Source organism: Perognathus longimembris, chromosome 6 (genome assembly GCF_023159225.1).
Source record: "Perognathus longimembris pacificus isolate PPM17 chromosome 6, ASM2315922v1, whole genome shotgun sequence".
Taxonomy (NCBI): domain Eukaryota; kingdom Metazoa; phylum Chordata; class Mammalia; order Rodentia; family Heteromyidae; genus Perognathus; species Perognathus longimembris.
In genome coordinates this window covers 44,788,522-44,806,512 of record NC_063166.1, presented here as the reverse complement: position 1 = coordinate 44,806,512, position 17,991 = coordinate 44,788,522, and the positions used below count along the sequence as shown (strand labels likewise).

Genomic DNA, 17,991 nt, shown 5'->3' with positions numbered 1-17,991 from the left:
GGCAGGTCCTCAAAAAATTAAACTTGGACTTACCACTTGACCCAGCAATTCTGATCTTTCGTATATATCCAACAAAAGTGAACATACATGTTCAAATTAAAACTTTTACAAGCATATACACTAATAGCAGTAGTATTCACTAAAAATCTCAAGTAGTCATCAAGTGAGGAACAAAATATGGTATGCCCATAAGCAGAATACTATTAAGCTACCATGAAATACTGATGCATGTTACAGTATACATGAGGCCTGAAAATATTATGTTAAAAAGAGCCAAACTCAAAAGGTCACATATGACAGGACTCCAGTTATATGAGATGTCCAGAACAGACAAAAACATACAGATTAGTAGTTGCCAGCAGCAGAGGAAAAGGGGGGGAAAGTTACTGCTGATAGGTAGAGGGTTTCTGAAGCTAGAGTATTAATGCTTTACAATACTGTGAAGCTACTAAAGGTCATTCAATTCATTTTAACCAGGTTTATGGTGAATGTCAGGTAATTTTTACCTCAATAAAAGAAAAAGAAAAAGGAAAAGAAAAGGAGGAAGGGGGGAAAGGGAAGGGAAAGAAGGAAGAGCAAAAGGAGAAAGGGACCAAGGAAGGAGCAAAGTGTAAGAAAAATATGAAATATGTAAGATGTTTTTATTTTTTTATTTTTTGTTATCTTTTTTTCAAATTTTTATTATCAAACTGATGTACAGAGAGGTTACAGTTTCATACGTTAGGCATTGGATATATTTCTTGTACTGTTTGTTACCTCGTCACTCATTCCCCCCTCCCGCCTCCCCATTTCCCTTTCCCTCCATGAGGTGTTCAGTTTATAAGATGTTTTTAAACAACTAAATACCTTGGAAAGGAAAAATATAAAAGAAATTCACAAAGACACAGACACACACACACGTACATCATAAACTGAACAGAACAAAAAAGGCATAGCTACAAGCCAACTAACCATCTAGGATCCTCACCTAGTCTCTCTGAAAGAACACAAAGAGAAATGGTTAAACAACAACAACAAACCTACGATAAGTGATATTTACAACTGATTCTGAAGCCCCACCAACAATCTGACAGGAAATCATAAAGAGATAGAACAAAGGAAAAAAACGAGGTAGTTATGGTGATGAACACCTGTAATTCTAACAACTTGGGGGGAACTGAAATAAGGGTAAAAAGTTCATGAGGCCCCATCTCAACAGAAAAAAAAAAAAAGTTCATGCAGTGATATGCTCTCAGTATCCAAATATGGGTGGGAAACATTTGTAAATAGAAAGATCATGGTACAGGACAGCCCGGGGGAAAAGACTATATTAAAAATAGTAGCTAGAGACTGGGAATGTGGCCTAGTGGTAGAGTGCTTGCCTAACATACATGAAGCCCTGGGTTTGATTCCTCAGCACCACATATATAAAAAGAGCCAGAAGTGACACTGTGGCAAATAGAAGCCAGGTACCGTGCTCAGGCCCTCAGTTCAAGCCCCAGGACTGGCAAAAACAAAAAAAAAGTAGCTAGAGCAAAAATGGATTAGAAGCATGGCTCAACTTGTACCTTTTTTGCAAGCACAAACCCCACAACCCCGCCCCCCGCCCAAGTTCAAACCACAGTATTTTGTGTTGGGGTGGGGGGAATTCAGGTGCCAGTGGCTCACATCTAGAATCTTAGCTACTCAGGAGGCTGAAATCTGAGAGTCACAATTCAATGCCATCTAGGGCAGACAAATCCTTAAGACTCTTCTCTCCAATTAATCAGGAAAAACCCAAAACTAGAGGCATGGCACAAGTGGTAGAATACCTACTATGAACAAAAAAGGCAAGTGAGAACATCAGACCCTGAGCTCAAGCCCCAGTATTAACACCAAAACAACAAACAAAAATGAATAACTGGGGGCTAGGAATATGGCCTAGTGGTAAAGTGCTCGTCCTGTATACATGAAGCACTGGGTTCGATTCCTCAGCACCACATATATAGAAAAGGCCAGAAGTGGCGCTGTGGCTCAAGTCACCGAGTGCTAGCCTTGAGCAAAAAGAAGCCAGGGACAGTGCTCAGGTCCTGAGTCCAAGGGCCAGGACTGGCAAAAAAAAAAAAAAGAATAACTGAATAAAAATCCAAGATTTATATAGATCCAAGATTTACAGGGAACAATGACAAATTATTTTTAAAAATTACGGGGGAAAACAAAGGGTGACACTGTCCTAGAAGCACTGTACTCATTATTTGAGTTATGGAATTATAACTCCTTTATACAACTCTTTAATTCAAAATTTTAACTTAAATTTATAAAAATATGAAAGAAAAAAATTACACTGTAATCTTGTAATCCACGCTCGATTCAGGAGGCTAAGCAATATAGAGGATCACCATTCAAAACCAGCCTGGGCAGAAAAGTCTGCAACTATAACTTCAAAGTAACCAGCAAAAAGCTGGGCTAGAGGTATAGCTCAAGCTGAGCAAGCATGTAGCCTCATTTCACACCCTGGTACTAATTTCTGAAAATCAAGACCAAAACAAAAGGTGTGATAGCAACTAGAGAGACAATGCAAAACAAGTACTAGTTTCAGAACTTACGCCTTACTTTAAGGAGACTCACCAAGTATAAAAGGAGAGACTCCAAATACAACCGAAAGAGTAACAGAAAACCTACAAGACTATTACAAATAATATAAAAATGTGCTTCATATTGAGATGAAGATACTAATGTGTAAGGTGAATTATTTTCACATTCATAGTTATAAAAATTCTTCTCATAACTGATGAAATTTCAGTAAGCAAAGTTTTTATCAAAAAGAACTTTATACAAGACCAAACATATGTCTTCCATTCAATATCATCTTAAATCTCAAGGAAATGCCATCATACTTAATGTCTAACTTGGACTAACTTAGTAGGCACATCTATTACTCTACCTTATAGCTGTCTTATGGATTAAATACCTTCATCCTTATTTCCCAGATGAATCGACATGCAGATTTTAAGTCAGGTCTGAGAGTCTGAATTTCTAACAAGCTCAGCAACAGCAAAGATTTACATGATATTACATGATATTAACGATCCCCTTTAGTTTTTCTGGTTATTATGTCTTTACAGGAAAGACAGATGAATGCTGATTGTATAATTAAAGTAGAATCCCTCATAAGCAGCTTTCCCAAGCCAGTAATGCAGTAAGTTCTCACCCTAACTTTTTTCAAGCTGATGTGCATTGAAAGATGAGTAATAACTATCATTTTCATTATCAAGTTATAACAGCTGCATTATCACCATGATAATACAACAGCAATATAGCTATAATTTATGAAGAACATCCTATGAGTACACAGAGCTAGGTATTTCACTGTCTTGGCTTAATCTTTGCAGTAACCCAGGGAGGTAAAAATTATCCATCACATACTTCACAACATCCTAAGTACTTTAAAATTCTTCCTCTTCCTCACAGTACCCAGAAGTGAGGTAAAGCACAATCTCTGAAAGTTGAAACTGATAAATCAAAATATTATGGGTTAAAAGCATTGGTAAGAGAATTAGAGAATATGTGATTCAAACTAGCAAAGGCTCTATAACCAGTGTAAGCATACCCATTAAATACAGAAACTTACCAATTAAGGAGAAGGGCAAATGCACCAGAAAATGAGAATTACACTGGCAAAATAGTTGGCTTTAACCAAAACAACTTTAGTGTGTCATTGAAAAAAATGCCATCTCTTCTAAATAAATGAATGCAACCACCTTATAAAACATCTGATGGTCTAATTTCCTTTGTCTGATTCTACGTTCACACAGATTTTATGTACAAAAGAAATTACTAATTATGGGGCTGGGAATATGGCCTAGTGGCAAGAGTGCTTGCCTCATATACATGAAGCCCTGGGTTCAATTCCCCAGCACCACATATATAGGAAACGGCCAGAAGTGGCGCTGTGGCTCCAGTTGCAGAGTGCTAGCCTTGAGCAAAAAGAAGCCAGGGACAGTGCTCAGGCCCTGAGTCCAAGGCCCAGGACTGGCCAAAAAAAAAAAAAATTACTAATTATGAAGACTTGGAACAGTGTGTCCAATAGTTTTTCATTGTATACTATTATAATACAATGACTCTGTCAATTTCATTTACATGCATTTGTTTTCACTTAATAATGAACTCATTCTCAGCAGAATTTCCTTTAAAACTAAAGATCAAGTCCTAAGTCACAATAAATTCACCCTGGTATTGAATGAAACCCTCAAGTCTCAATTCCTACTGGGCACCAGGTTGGTTTTTACTTGAATAGCATCTTTCAAAACATACCACATCTAGGATTTCTCTATTTCTTTGCAATAGTTCAGGTAATTCTTTGATCAACTGATCAACAGTTTGAATGCCTCCCTGTTCAATGACCGATGTGGACTTGGTCAATATGGACTGAGGTACAGTATCTCCAGACACATCTTCAATCGCTGCTGGAAGGTTGAGGGAGGCTAACACCCTGTAAAAAATAAAATAATGTATCACGAAAAGTCTAAATCACCTTTATATTATACCATATCCACCCAAATCATTATCAATAGAATCTCCACACTATCTATCTCCAATAACATCTCCACACCTCCAAAAAAGATTTGTATATACGAATATAAAAATAAAGAGAAAAGCAGAAAACCAGTGATTGATAAAATTAAAATAATTGAAAAACTAAATTATTAAAGTTCACAGTTCAGAATTAGAAGCCAAAATCTATGGACAGTATGAAAAGATACTTGGTTTATAGTTCAAACATAACATTTTTAGGTCTAATTAAAGTTGAAAGTTCTACCTTTAAAAAAATAGTTTCTATCATACTTGATTCATCATTTTGTCACAAATTGTAATATACAAAATAAGTCATAGAAGTCAGCCCACATAGAAAAAATAACAATAAAATTTAATAAAAATAAGAAAACTCAAAAGAACCAAATAACTAGGCATATGCATCATCAGTGATAAGACACCTACCAAACACATACAAAAATAAGGAAGAGACAAGTGCCAGGGGCCCAGCTTGTAATCCTAGCTACTCAGGAGGTTGAGATCTGACAACTGCAGTTCAAAGCCAGCTAAAGGCAGGAAAGTCCATGAAACTCCTATCTGCCAGAAAACCAGAAGTGACAGATGTGGCTCTCAAAGTGGTAGAGCACTAGCCTTGAGTAAAAAGAACTCAGGGACAGTGCTCAGGCCTGAGTTCAAGCCCCACAACCAACATTAAAAAAAAACAAACCACCTAACTTGTACTGATAAGGGACATATAGAAGATATAGAGGGTGTCTAGTAATCAAGGGAGTAGGGGTTAAAAGCCAACAGGCACTAAGAATTTCTTAGGGTGACAGAAATAGTGCTTAATTTGGTCTAACGGAGAGAGGTAAGGACATTTATCAAAAATTAACTACACAGTACATTTTAAATGGGTGCAATTTACTGTATGAGTTAAATCTAAATTCTTTCAAATCAATTATTATCTCCGTCTCTTTTCCACCAGAAACAAAAACTGGATGAGAATTCCAAATGTACTACCTATGTATCTATTAATTTTAACTTTCACTTTTTCTTTCATACAAGTACTGCCTGAGTTTTCCCATATGAACAGTTGTACCATGTATCTTAAAGAGATCCTTCTACTTCTAATTTCCCTGAAGCAAATCTCTTAAAATATAATCTGTAGCCAGCTGCTGGTAGCTCAGGACTGAAATCCTAGATACTCAGGAGACTGATAGCAGAGGATTACAATTTGAAGCCAGCTGGGCAGAAAAGTCTGTGAGACTCATCTGCAATTAACCATCAAAAAGCTAGAAGCGGAGCCTGTGGCTTAGGTGTTAGAGTGCCAGCCTTGAGCAAAAAAATCTAAAGGAAAACACCTGGCACAGAGTTCAAGCCCTTGTATCAGCACAAGAAAAACAAAAAAGTACAAAATGGTAGTTTCTGTAATTCAACTTCATCCAACTATAATTTTTCTGCTAAGTCTTAATAAACTACCCCCAATATGTGTATGTCTTCCTACAACTGTATCATATATTCCTGATATTTAGCTACAAACTCAGAAAGCTAAAATTATAAAAATGCTAACACAATGTAGCCAAATAATTATTCAACAGGAAATTTTAGGAATTTATGAAACATAACCTACCCATTTGCCAAAGTGGTAGCTTCTCTCATTTGAGCAATTGATCTGTTAACCAAATCAGCTTTCCTCTGATTAAATGCAGCCAAAGACTGCTGCACTGACATTGGGACCATCTTCTCAAACAGATCTGAAATTAGGAAGGAAAGTTGCAATAAATTTTTAGAACAAAAACTCAAGCTGTAAAAGTATTCATATTTTCTTTCAGTATTCACATTGTCTACAAATACTTAAAGGTCAAAACTAAATTATTATTGAAGGCACAATGAGGAAGACAAGTTTCTCATCACCAAATTCATGGATAATGGCAATAATGAAAGCTTTCTTTTCTGTTCTTTATTTATTTCTAAACTAAAGAATATAAAAGACCTTTAATGACTACTCATTTGTTGATTCAGTTTCCAGCTCAACCACTTCCTAGGCTCCATGACCTTGGGGTAATAACTACTCAAGGCATCAGTATCCTCATCAGTAAAATGAGAATATTAACAGTACCATCTCATGGGTTTTGTGAGAAATAAATGAGTTACTCATCATGAAGTGCTTAAAAGAGCTGCTGGCACATGGTAGACATTTTGTTTGCTAAGAAAAATAGTCACTTTCCCTGGTGCCTAAAAATATAATACCTAGAATTTCAGCTAAGGGATACCAAATATTGCATCATTTATTACAATAACAAAGACAGGATATTTACTACAAATAACTCCAGAAGTCTGCCTATTTAAAAATATATGGTTAGGGGCTGGGGATATGGCCTAGTGGCAAGAGTGCTTGCCTCGTATACATGAGGCCCTGGGTTCAATTCCCCAGCACCACATATACAGAAAACATCCAGAAGTGGCGCTGTGGCTCAAGTGGCAGAGTGCTAGCCTTGAGCAAAGAAGAAGCCAGGGACAGTGCTCTGAGTCCAAGCAGGACTGGTCAAAAAAAAAAAAAAAAAAATTCAGAGACAGCGCCTAGGCCGTGAGTTCAAGCCCCACAACTGACAAAAAAAAAAAATATATATATATATATATGGTTATTTTAATGTCAGTGTCTTAAATATAAAAATATATGTTAAAGATGGTTAAGTATCTATCTAAAGTATCAATCATTACCCAGTTTCTAGTTTCTGCCCTTGCTCCATACTTTACATATGCTTTATCATTAACTTTCCACCTTAAAATTTCACTAAATGCTTTTTTATCCTCCCATTTATTTAAAATATGAATGTAAATAATACCCAAATTATACAAAGTAATTGTGATGTTAGCTAAAAAACAAATAGTTATTAAGTATGCTGCAGAAAAGAGTACAATGAAGAACACTAGAAGAACAGACATACCAGTGAACTTCTGGCTGATAGGTACATTGACTGGGGTAGATTTGACTAGTGTGGCTTTGCCAATAGGATCTAAATCTTTAAGGTCTGGAACTCGATCATGATAAATGAAGTCATTATCCTTCTTAGCTGCAACAAGGGCACGGTTGATCTTGTCAGAAAAATCCTTCACATTGACATACTCATCATAGCGAGATGCCACTGTCTTGATTAATTCTGCAGCATGCTAAAAAGAAAAATGTCAAAGGAAAAAAAATCTTAAAGAAATGGCATTTCCAACATTGTAGCTGAAAAGATAGTCTAGAAATTCTCTTATCATAAAATGTTCAAACATTGACAGGTAATGCATAGGTGCACTGCCAGGTAAACTGACAGAATAATGCCAATTTAGCAGGAAGATACAAAACTTAAATTTTGCATTTAATACATTCTGGCTATATAGGCAATTATGGGAAGAAATCAGTAACTCTACCCACACCAAAGTGGACAACTAGCAAACTTAGAGAAGATTTGAACACAGTATGTTTTACCAGTCATCAACTCCACACAGAGATAGAGTCTAAGACATACAGACAATACTATACAAAACAATCAACAGAGATAAAGTAAGCCTAAAACAAGATAACAAGACTACATAAGTTTACTACAAGAAAATTTACTTATGCAATTCTCTATAATAATTTAAATTAGACATCATAATCTTATGTTGAAAAGCCATTTCATTAAATAACTTGGATAAATGTCTCCCACCATGTGTGTTAAAAGGGCTGGGGCTCAGCCCATGGTCTATGGAATATGACCATCCAATTATTTCTCCCAGGCTTACAGGGCACTCTATTTTGAGGTATATAGAAGAACCATATTCCCTGGTCATCTATTTTGTTTAATCACCTGTCTGTTCTGTTTGGCCATCTGTGGGCTGAAAAAAATTTTTAAATATTCCATGCCTACTACAGAAACTGTCCTTTGAGATATGAATTAGTGAGTGCTTGTATTCTTTAACCTTTGACTTACCATTGAAGCTATAAAACTGAAATATGTCCCTACAACTAACAAAGTCTTACTGGTTGAATTTGAAAGTTTCCTTTCTGAGAAAACATCTAAAAATTAGATTAGCCAGGTGCCAATGGCACCTGGCTATAATCCTAGCCATTTAGGAGGCTGAAACCTGAGGATCAAGGTTCAAAGCCAGACTTGGCAGAAATTTCCATGAGACTCTCATCTCCAATTAGGTAGAATGATGAACTTGAGCACAAAAGTTCAGGGACAGTGCCCAGGCCCAGAGTTTTTTAAACCCCAGGAGGAGCACCAAAAAAAATAAAATTACATTAACAATTCAAACGTTTTTCCTGAAAGGTTCATATAAGTTCCTTATTCAAATAGTCTCAGAATTCCTAAACAATGCAAAGAGTAAACTTCAAATTATTTTAATATGCTAACCTTCAAAAAAAAATGTTTCCCACAGTCCTTTTTCAGAAGCACTTTTATACACGAATGTAAATTTTGTAATTACAGTTAACTTATGGAAAAATCATATCCACATAGGAAAATCTGAGTTTTATCAAAAACATCTTTTTCTGGTTTTGTAACTATGGATTGGTTTTCTCGAAAAGACTAAATTTCAACTTCATAAACAACACTTTCAAGGTATGCTCCATTATCTAATCTTTACATGAATTTTCCTAATAATCTTGTTCCCATCTTCTGCTTACCAATACTAAAATCATCAATAATTCACATAAATACTGCCCCTCTTGCACAGTTACTTTAGATATCATAACAAATTTCTGAAGACCCCCATGGCAACACTGGATACAACTGCATAAAACACATATACTGTGGGAGGGGTGTGTGTGTATGAGTGTGTGTGTAAAACTAATGTCCCTCTAGAGCTGTGGATTTTTTTATCCTCCATCTTAGACGGAGGTAGGATGTTAGTATACATCTATTTAGAGCATGATAATTATACTTAGGAGATTTATTTACATTAAAATAAGCATGGACAAATAAGAAATTAAATGTAAAAACTGCTCAAAGTTTTTAGATAAAACATAAAACTTCAAAAATATGCAGTGTGTAAAGGCTACAGATTAAAAAAAAAAACACATAACTTTTCTCTGTTAAATAAATCTGGAAATCTCACTAGGAAAAAAATGGCAAGCCATTTTACCTGTTTATTACTATGAGACTCACCTGCAACCTTGCAATCTCTTCCCCAAATTTCTTCTGCTGTTTTGCCAGGATAGACTGGTGGTACTCAGCATTGGCCTGCATGATGCAGTGCTTTGCCGCCAAGACGGGGAACACCTCCTGGAAATAAAAATACTGACCAGGGAAAGTCCAACCAAACAAACCATAACAGACAACAGGGATGCAGGAAGAAAAAGGAAAAGGAGAGGGAAATTAGAATCACCCATTAATGGTTTAGAGACAGGTTAGTCACTAGGTGTAAATGGAGAAGACAACATGATGTTGTAAGGACTGAACTCTATGAATTCAAGGTTTTTCTTCCAGTTAAAATTAAGGTGTTTTTTTTTAAACTGTTAATTAAGTGAAGTCAATTTACAGTTTTACAATTTTCTAAGTCATGAAGTCAGCATTCTATTTACAAGGAAGAAAGGAGACCATGCATTAGAAGGAAAAGAGAAGTAGAATAGCCAAGCACAGGGCTCTTACAGACTTTCTTATGAGTCCTTACCCAGCCCTTAGAATTACCTAAACCACAATTACTCACATATACTAATGCAACTGCTCTATAGCTGACTGTTTCATCATGTTAAAGAGACAAAAGACAGTAAAGTAAGTTCTCACTTAAATTCATATGCTAAGAGACTTAACGATTATTTTAGCCATTTAAAAAGGATTTAGTACTATATACATACTAACATTTTAGTACCATATTCTCAAAAACATATCATGGACATACAAATACATCACATTAATAACTAATGATAGTGCTATTTTCCCTAATTTTAAAAAAATAATTCTGCTGAAATTATTTTTAAAACATCCAATTACATGAACCAAAATGCTACTATATTGGTAAAGGCTCTTCCAAAATACCTAACCCTATCCTGTCACTTCATTATTTCTAGGAAACATATTTTTTTCAATATCCAAGAAATACACTAGACAATGATTATCTAGACAAAAATGTAGTTAAATCAAAATTGAATTACTCCCTTCAATGTTTCCTTCTCTCTCAGTAAATAATTCCCTACCTTCCTGGGTCACTACTTGCAGATACTCCAGTTTTATGACTAGAATGAAAATCTCTTATCAGCTTTATTAGCAAGGAAAAAATAAGACATCTTAATCTTATATTGCATTCATTGAAATACTCAAGGCAAGTCTGGAGCAACTTGTTAATTAAAGAGGTGTTCATGAATAACAGGAATGTTTAGAGATAGCTTCCAAGCCTTTAAGATTATTGTTCTCTTTATGACAGTAATGAACTAATAGTCTAACTGGATCTATCTGTACACAGTATAGCTGAACACAAGGTCTCTCATATGAAGAAAAGGGAAGAGGAGATCTCAAGTCTCTTTGTTACAGTAATGTTACTAATACTAATACCTAGAGTCCTGGGCAAAATTCAACTAGGCTTTTGGTATTTTCTTTTTCCCTCCAAGAGCTGAGAAAGAACTTGAAGAAGTCAAACTGCTAGGCAAGTACTCTACCAGCATGTACTATAACATTAATCTACACTCTAGCCCTTTATGTATATATTAAATCCCTAGAAATCTTCACATTAATTCCTGTTTGTTTCTAATTCATTCTACTGAATGTACTTACATGATTATTTTACTATATACCCTAAGCTTTCTGGAAGTTCATAATTTCCAAAGATTCCTAAATATTACTTACAAATTCATAAATTCTCTTACAAAAATAATCACAGAATAAATATCATCTCCTACCACACAGGTGAAACTAATTCCTGAGTTCTCTAATTCTGAAGAGAGTAGTTATGATGTACTGCATCTTTAAATTTCTCTTCTGACCATTAAGATTTTACTGCTTAATCTAGTCATCACTTTTTCATTTATAAATGATCACCTCTGAACAGTCTTTTCAATTGTCACTTCAGAAAAGCTCACATTAAAACAGAATACTTCCTGTGATAGGCAGTTTAAGATGGTTGCTTTTCCTTAGCTGTCCATTAGCAGCCCAATTTTCTATCCCTGTTGGCAAAATTTAATTCTAATCAAGGTATCAGATGAATTTGTTAAGTTTTCTTTTCCTTTTTTCTTTATGTCTGTTTTTGCGCCTTAAGACTCATCTTTAAGAAAACAGGACAATAATTAAAAATATGAATAATCAACATGCTCAAGTATTCATGCTTATACCAAATCACCAGCAATTCAGTATGACAATGCCTTGATCAGATAGATGGTCAGTTTTTCTGAAAAAAGTTTAGCTTAGGAAAATAAGTTTAGTACAGAGTATACACAGTGTAAAGATTAAATATAAAAGATGGTTCATGCATCTTCAATTTTTTTTCTACAAATAGGTTCTTTACATCTTTTAAAATTTCATATTTTCTTGTACAAAATTTTCAACTTGATTCTTATATATAAAAATATTTCCACATGCAAAATAACCAACTGTTTATAAAAACAATAACTGACCTTGGGGAGCGTATCTTTATACTGACACTGTTTGAAAGCATCACCAAAGTAATCTGCAGCTTGATTAGCCAATTTAGCTATAATGGCATCTTTCATTTTATCTGGAATAAAATTGACCATTATAGTAAGTAAAATGATACATGACTCAGTATAGGCACTAAAACTAAGATGGTGCATTTACTTTTAAAAATTCTTATTGCTGATTAAGTATTCTAATAAGACTTAAGTTATTCTACAGACAAATCCAAAAACACAAAAAATAGACTCATTGTTACCAGCAGCTGGATTTAAAAGGAGTAAGGAGTAACCATTAACATATGGTTGTCTTCTTGGGGTGGCAATAATGTTCTAAAATAAGATGATAATGGTTGCAAAATTCGGAATACACTAAAATATACTTATAAAATTTAGAATTTTGGTGTATATGAAGTCCACCTTAATAGAAGCTATTGTTTGTTTAGCTAATTGGTCAGCTGAGTTTTCCATTTTGCCTTTTCTGGTATCTGCTTTTAGTTTTGTTTGTTTGGGTTTATTTTTTGATGGTATTATGATTTGACCTCAGGGCCTAACAATTCATAGGCAGGCACTACCACATAAGCTATGCCCCTAGTTCTTTTTGGGTGTCTCAAGTTTTTATTGCCCATGACAGGCTAGGTCACAATCCTCCTATAGTAGTAATGGCAAACAGAGACCACCACAAACAGTTTTGCTTTGGTTTTTTTGTTTTTGTTTTTTTTCAATGATATTCTACAGATTTTATTATCTCCTGCTGTCAACATATGAGGCAGAGGATTAGATTCCATTTCACCATTCAATACTCAAATCTAGAATGTTGAGATAATAATGCATATTCAAATATTCTCCTAATATACCTCCCCCATCACTCTAACACAATTCTTGCTTGTATCCTCAAAAAATGTTTATATATTTGAGAATGAAAAATTGAAAGGAAATAACTGCTAATATACATTATATACATATTTACATGTACAGCCAAAATATACCACCTACCATGGTCATCAAGTTGCTTTGTTTTTTTGAGACAAGGTGCCTCACTAACTTTTTGACTCTAACTATAATCCTGTCTATCTCTGCCTTCTAAGTAGCTGGGATTACTGACTTGAGCCACCACATGCAGATAATCTCTTACTTTAAAAGAAAAACTTATTCTAGTTCTGGATAATGACAGCTCTCTAATCTTCAATTTCTCTGCATTTACATATCTATATTCCATTCCCTCATACTAATTTCTATGCCTTATAAGAAATGTTCTTAATCCCTTATACACCAAGGACTGGATGGTTCCTTCTTGTCATTTAAATCTAGTTTAAATACAATTTGCCTCAAGAAACTCATACTAATGAATCTAATTAGCATGACCACCATTCAGTACTATTCCACAGCCAGACCACCAACCACTACACAAAATCCATTCTTATTTTCCTCAGGGCCATTTCAGTCTCTGAAATGACATTGGCTACTGAATTTCTTCCTTATCATCTATTATCTCCTACTAAAAAGATTGAGGTCTTGTTGCTAATTCTGTTCATCTAGACCTTAGAGCAATGCCTGGCACAGAATAAACACTAAATATATGCTAAGTAATATTTTGAAATATTATCATCACACATTATTATTATTCCATAATTCAGTGTTCAAAACAATATCCATTCCATAAAATTTCAAACATAGCCTACACTTACAAAAAAGGTACTAAAACTTTTTAATAACCCATGTATCAAGTCCAAAAAGTCTTAATAAAAAATATTTTAATCATATTTCAAACACCTGGTTAACTTAAAAGCCTATCACTTCTCTCATAGGCAATAAAGTGGAGGAAAAATTGGAATTACCTCTTGTGGCTTTTAAAAAAAAAACTTCTTGGGCCTGTGCCAGCATAATAAGACTGAGGGTCCCAACAGTGTCTGGAGATATGTCCACAGTAGGTTCTCGATTTAAGGCAGATAAAACCGTCTCTTTAATATGTAAAAAGGCACCACTAGCAAACTAGAGAGGAAGGAAAAAAAAAGCCTTTAAATCTATAGGAATTCAGACTTGATTTTCTATGGTTACACACAAAAATCAAATGTTAACTGAGTGAATAATTGTGACACAAAAATGTTTATCTCACTTTAGACAATATCTTTCAAAACACTAATAAGAAACCTAATAAAGAAGGAAAAACAAAATAAAATGATCACAAAAATTAGTTAGATATACCTCTTCAAATCTGACCTAAGGATAAATGAAGGAAAGAAAATCTTTAAATATTTTTAGTACTCATGCTTTGATCTCAAACATCTATTTCAAATAAGCATGCTGTGCTCTGGGGACTTGCAAACAGTACATACATCTCATCCTCTGACACCTCATCCTTTAAGGAAAAGCGTTACTATCTGTTTCAGTTTGGCCTTCAAGACTCCCTAATAAAAGATGGCCCACTACATTTTTTATCACAAATATACATTTTTATCCCAATTATATTTTGTCTGTATACTAAAATGCCTTTCCTTTTATAAAGCTACTTACACTGAGAAAAAGGAAGAAGTTAGTCTTGAATTTTAAGGCAAGTTAGCTATGTAGGGCATATAGCTAACTGTTCTAAAGTAAGTAATACATTTTATACAATCATAAAATTAGAGAGAATCTGAAAGGATACTGGCCTTGTTTGTAAACAAACCAAACAAGCAAAGAATCAAGGCCCTCCTGTCCACATGAGGAACTGGATATCTAGAGAGGTAAAAGAATACAGTAGCTTCTGGGTGGCTAGCAGCCCAGACCCAGGGTGAGGTCTAAGACCACCAGCTCCTTCCACCCTATCATGTGACCTGCTGTGAATACTCACAGAACAGAGGGTTTCAACAGCACAATATGAACTCTACAATCTTACATGTAAATTAATTGACTTACAGTTAACAGAAAGCTACCTAAAACAGAAAGTTAACAGAAAGCTGAAGAAAATTTTAACAGAAATTTAACAGCTAACAGAAAATTAAATAAAATTTTATTGTGCTTGAGTATTTTAAAGTATTTATCATTTATAGGCTCAAAAAGAAACAGTATGTGCACTTTATGTGTCACTGCCCACCAAAACAATTCAACAAGGCACAATTATGTGCTTTGCTTACCATGTATTTTCTTTTCACTTTCCCAAAATAGTATTCCTCATCTTTTCTCTGAACTTAAAACAATGAGGAAAGTCAAGATACAAGTCACTTTTGAGACAAGAAAATTCCACAGAAAAGCAATGGGAAGACCAACAGAAATACTATGAAACTCAGAGTAAGAACATCAGTAAGTCATCTTGCAGCTGTATAAACTAGTAATTGAGTCCCAGCCCTTGGATCTGTAGTGTATTGACATAATGAGCTGATACTTTTAAAATATGGACCTGTAAGAAGATACGATGGTGTGCTATATTGTGCTTTTAGCCTGATTACTGCGATTAATTAGCATTAATTAGCATAGGATCATTTTGGCCCCAGTTATTTATGTATTAATAGCCTGTGAATATTTCAGTCCTTGTTAGATTGTATTGGTCTAAATATACATTCTGCAGTGAACCTGTAGAGCTGTTCACATGTATAGATGATCAAAATACTGTGCTTGTACACATCTGTTGACATTTTTGTACTTTTTTCTAAGTCCAATATTTCACAATAAAAATTTGTCAAATTAAAAAAAAAGAACATCAGTAACACAAATGAAGTTCTTTATCAGTACTGTCTTCAGTCTCATTACTGAGAGACAGGTTTTACATAAGAATCTAGTAACATGAGCTTACAGACATGGCTTAGGTGGTAGAGTGCCAGCCAATGAATGAAAACATCAGATATGAAGTTCAAATCCCAGTCTCAGACAAAAAAAAAAAACCTAATAACATACATGAAAACACTTTTCAAATTGCAAAGTAACATAAAATACAATATGATCATGTTATTAACAAGTCATTTAATTATTTTTGCAGAAACAAAATAACCTGAGTAAATAATGACATGCCATACTAGTCAATGATTAGTAGCTAAAATATAGATTTAGTCATCTTACAAACTTTTCATCTGACCATATTTAAATACAACTGCTCTACTACAGGTCTGAGTTAAACTTTTATTTTCTTGACAAAAGTTGTTAATTTTATAACACTTGTCAAATTTTAAGTGTATCTCTCTCTAAGAGAACATAAAAATGTACAGCCAGGCTCATGGCTGTAATTCTACTCAGGAGGCTGAGACCTGAAGGCTCTCAGTTCAAAGCCAATCCAGGCAGAAAAATCTGAAAGATTCCATCTCCAATAACCAGAAAAAACTAAGTTGGAGGTGTGGCTCAAGTGGTAGAAACACTGGCTCTAAGCAAGCAAGCAGAGCAACTTAGGAGACCCTGAGTTCAAGCCTAATATTGGTACACTCAAAATAATAATGTACAAATGTTTCAAGTAAAGTCATTTATTTACATTTATCAAAAATGTGAGTGAGGGCTGGGAATATGGCCTAGTGGTAGAGTGCTTGCCTCACATACATGAAGCCCTGGGCTCAATTCCTCAGCATCACATATATAGAAAAAGCCAGAAGTGGCACTGTGGCTCAGGTGTTACAGAGTGCTAGCCTTGAACAAAATTAAGCCAGGAACAGTGCTCAGTCCCTCAGTTCAAGCCCCAGGACTGGCAAAATTTAAAAAAAAAAAAATGCAAGTAAATGTCTTTTCTGATCAATCAATATTTACTGAGCCTCAATTATATGCCAGGTACTGTGCTGTATAATGTATATATAATGCTTAGGAAAAATGATCTGATATAGATAGTTCAAGGAAAAACTCATCTTAAAAGTAAATAATTTTTTTTTAAAAAATACCTGTTGGGTAAAGAAAAGCCTTTATAAATCTAAATGCAAATTATTTTCAATTGAATCCATCAATCACATACTTACCAGTTTTCTACATACCTGGTTACCAGTTTTCTACATACCTGGTAATGCTTAGCAGCAATTTTTAATCCTTCATCGTTATCCAGGTTCTGCTCTGCTGCGATCTGGCTAGCTAAGGCTGCACAATTGAATAACACACAGCTCTTTTCATATCCTAGGCTTGCAAGAGCTGTAAAAAGAATTGAGAAGGAAACATCAAATGTTTTCTGAAGAGAACAAATGTTTCAAAGAGAAATTGTATGACCTCTATCCCACTGGCTGTCACATAAATGTTTCCAAACCTACTCCACATCTATTTCAGGCTGCCCTGACAAGTACTTACTTCCAGAATGGTCCCATCAACAAGAGCTGAACAGTTCTGTAAGTTATCCTTTCTTGCTTTCCCTTTACTTCTACATTTTTATTATAGTCAGATGCAAAATATGAAAATCATTCTTATGCCTTTTTTCACTTTTATCTCAAATTCTAATAAATTCTTTCCATTTTTCCATTTACCTCTCGAAAGTATATCTTCCTCCCACATGTAAACTACTTCCTCTTTACTACAAACCTGAGTTCATGCAAGCACCTCTTCTAGCTGGCCTTTCATGCCTCACTCCCTCATGCCAACAGATTCAGAAGCCTAGCAGGGTAGTGTGGCAAAAATGCAACTCTGGTCAAGGATCTGTAATATATCTCGCATTCATTAGCATAGCTGGTTTTTAAAAAACAAGAAATTAATAAGAGTTGATAAAAATGTCAGGAAACTGAAACTGTTGTACAACAGATTGTTAGTAGGAATGTAAAGTGCCACAGGTGCTATGGGAAGCAATAAGGGAATCCACAAAAGATTATAAACAGAATTACCATATAATCAAGAAAAGAACTACTAAAAGCAGGTCTCAGATTATTTATACATTTGAGTCCAAAGCAATATTATTCACAATAGCCAAAAAGCAAAAGCAAACCAAATGTCTCTCCACCCACTGATGAATAAACAAAATACTGTATATACATAAAATCAAA

General features: G+C 34.7%; 1 protein-coding gene across 2 annotated transcripts in view; it reads right to left on the bottom strand.

Moving 5' to 3' along the window:
• LOC125353158 (programmed cell death 6 interacting protein) overlaps positions 1–17,991 on the bottom strand; it is a 57,124-nt gene that overhangs the window by 19,122 nt on the left and 20,011 nt on the right. The window contains exons 4-10 of one of the 2 annotated variants that reach the window (XM_048348648.1): positions 17,028–17,155; positions 13,921–14,074; positions 12,068–12,168; positions 9,630–9,746; positions 7,440–7,662; positions 6,122–6,245; positions 4,273–4,450 (exon numbers count right to left, since the gene is read on the bottom strand). In XM_048348648.1, the coding sequence (XP_048204605.1) occupies positions 4,273–4,450; positions 6,122–6,245; positions 7,440–7,662; positions 9,630–9,746; positions 12,068–12,168; positions 13,921–14,074; positions 17,028–17,155 (1,025 nt within the window). Of the gene's footprint in view, positions 1–4,272; positions 4,451–6,121; positions 6,246–7,439; positions 7,663–9,629; positions 9,762–12,067; positions 12,169–13,920; positions 14,075–17,027; positions 17,156–17,991 lie in introns of both variants that reach the window. The other variant, XM_048348647.1, reaches the window with a different exon arrangement.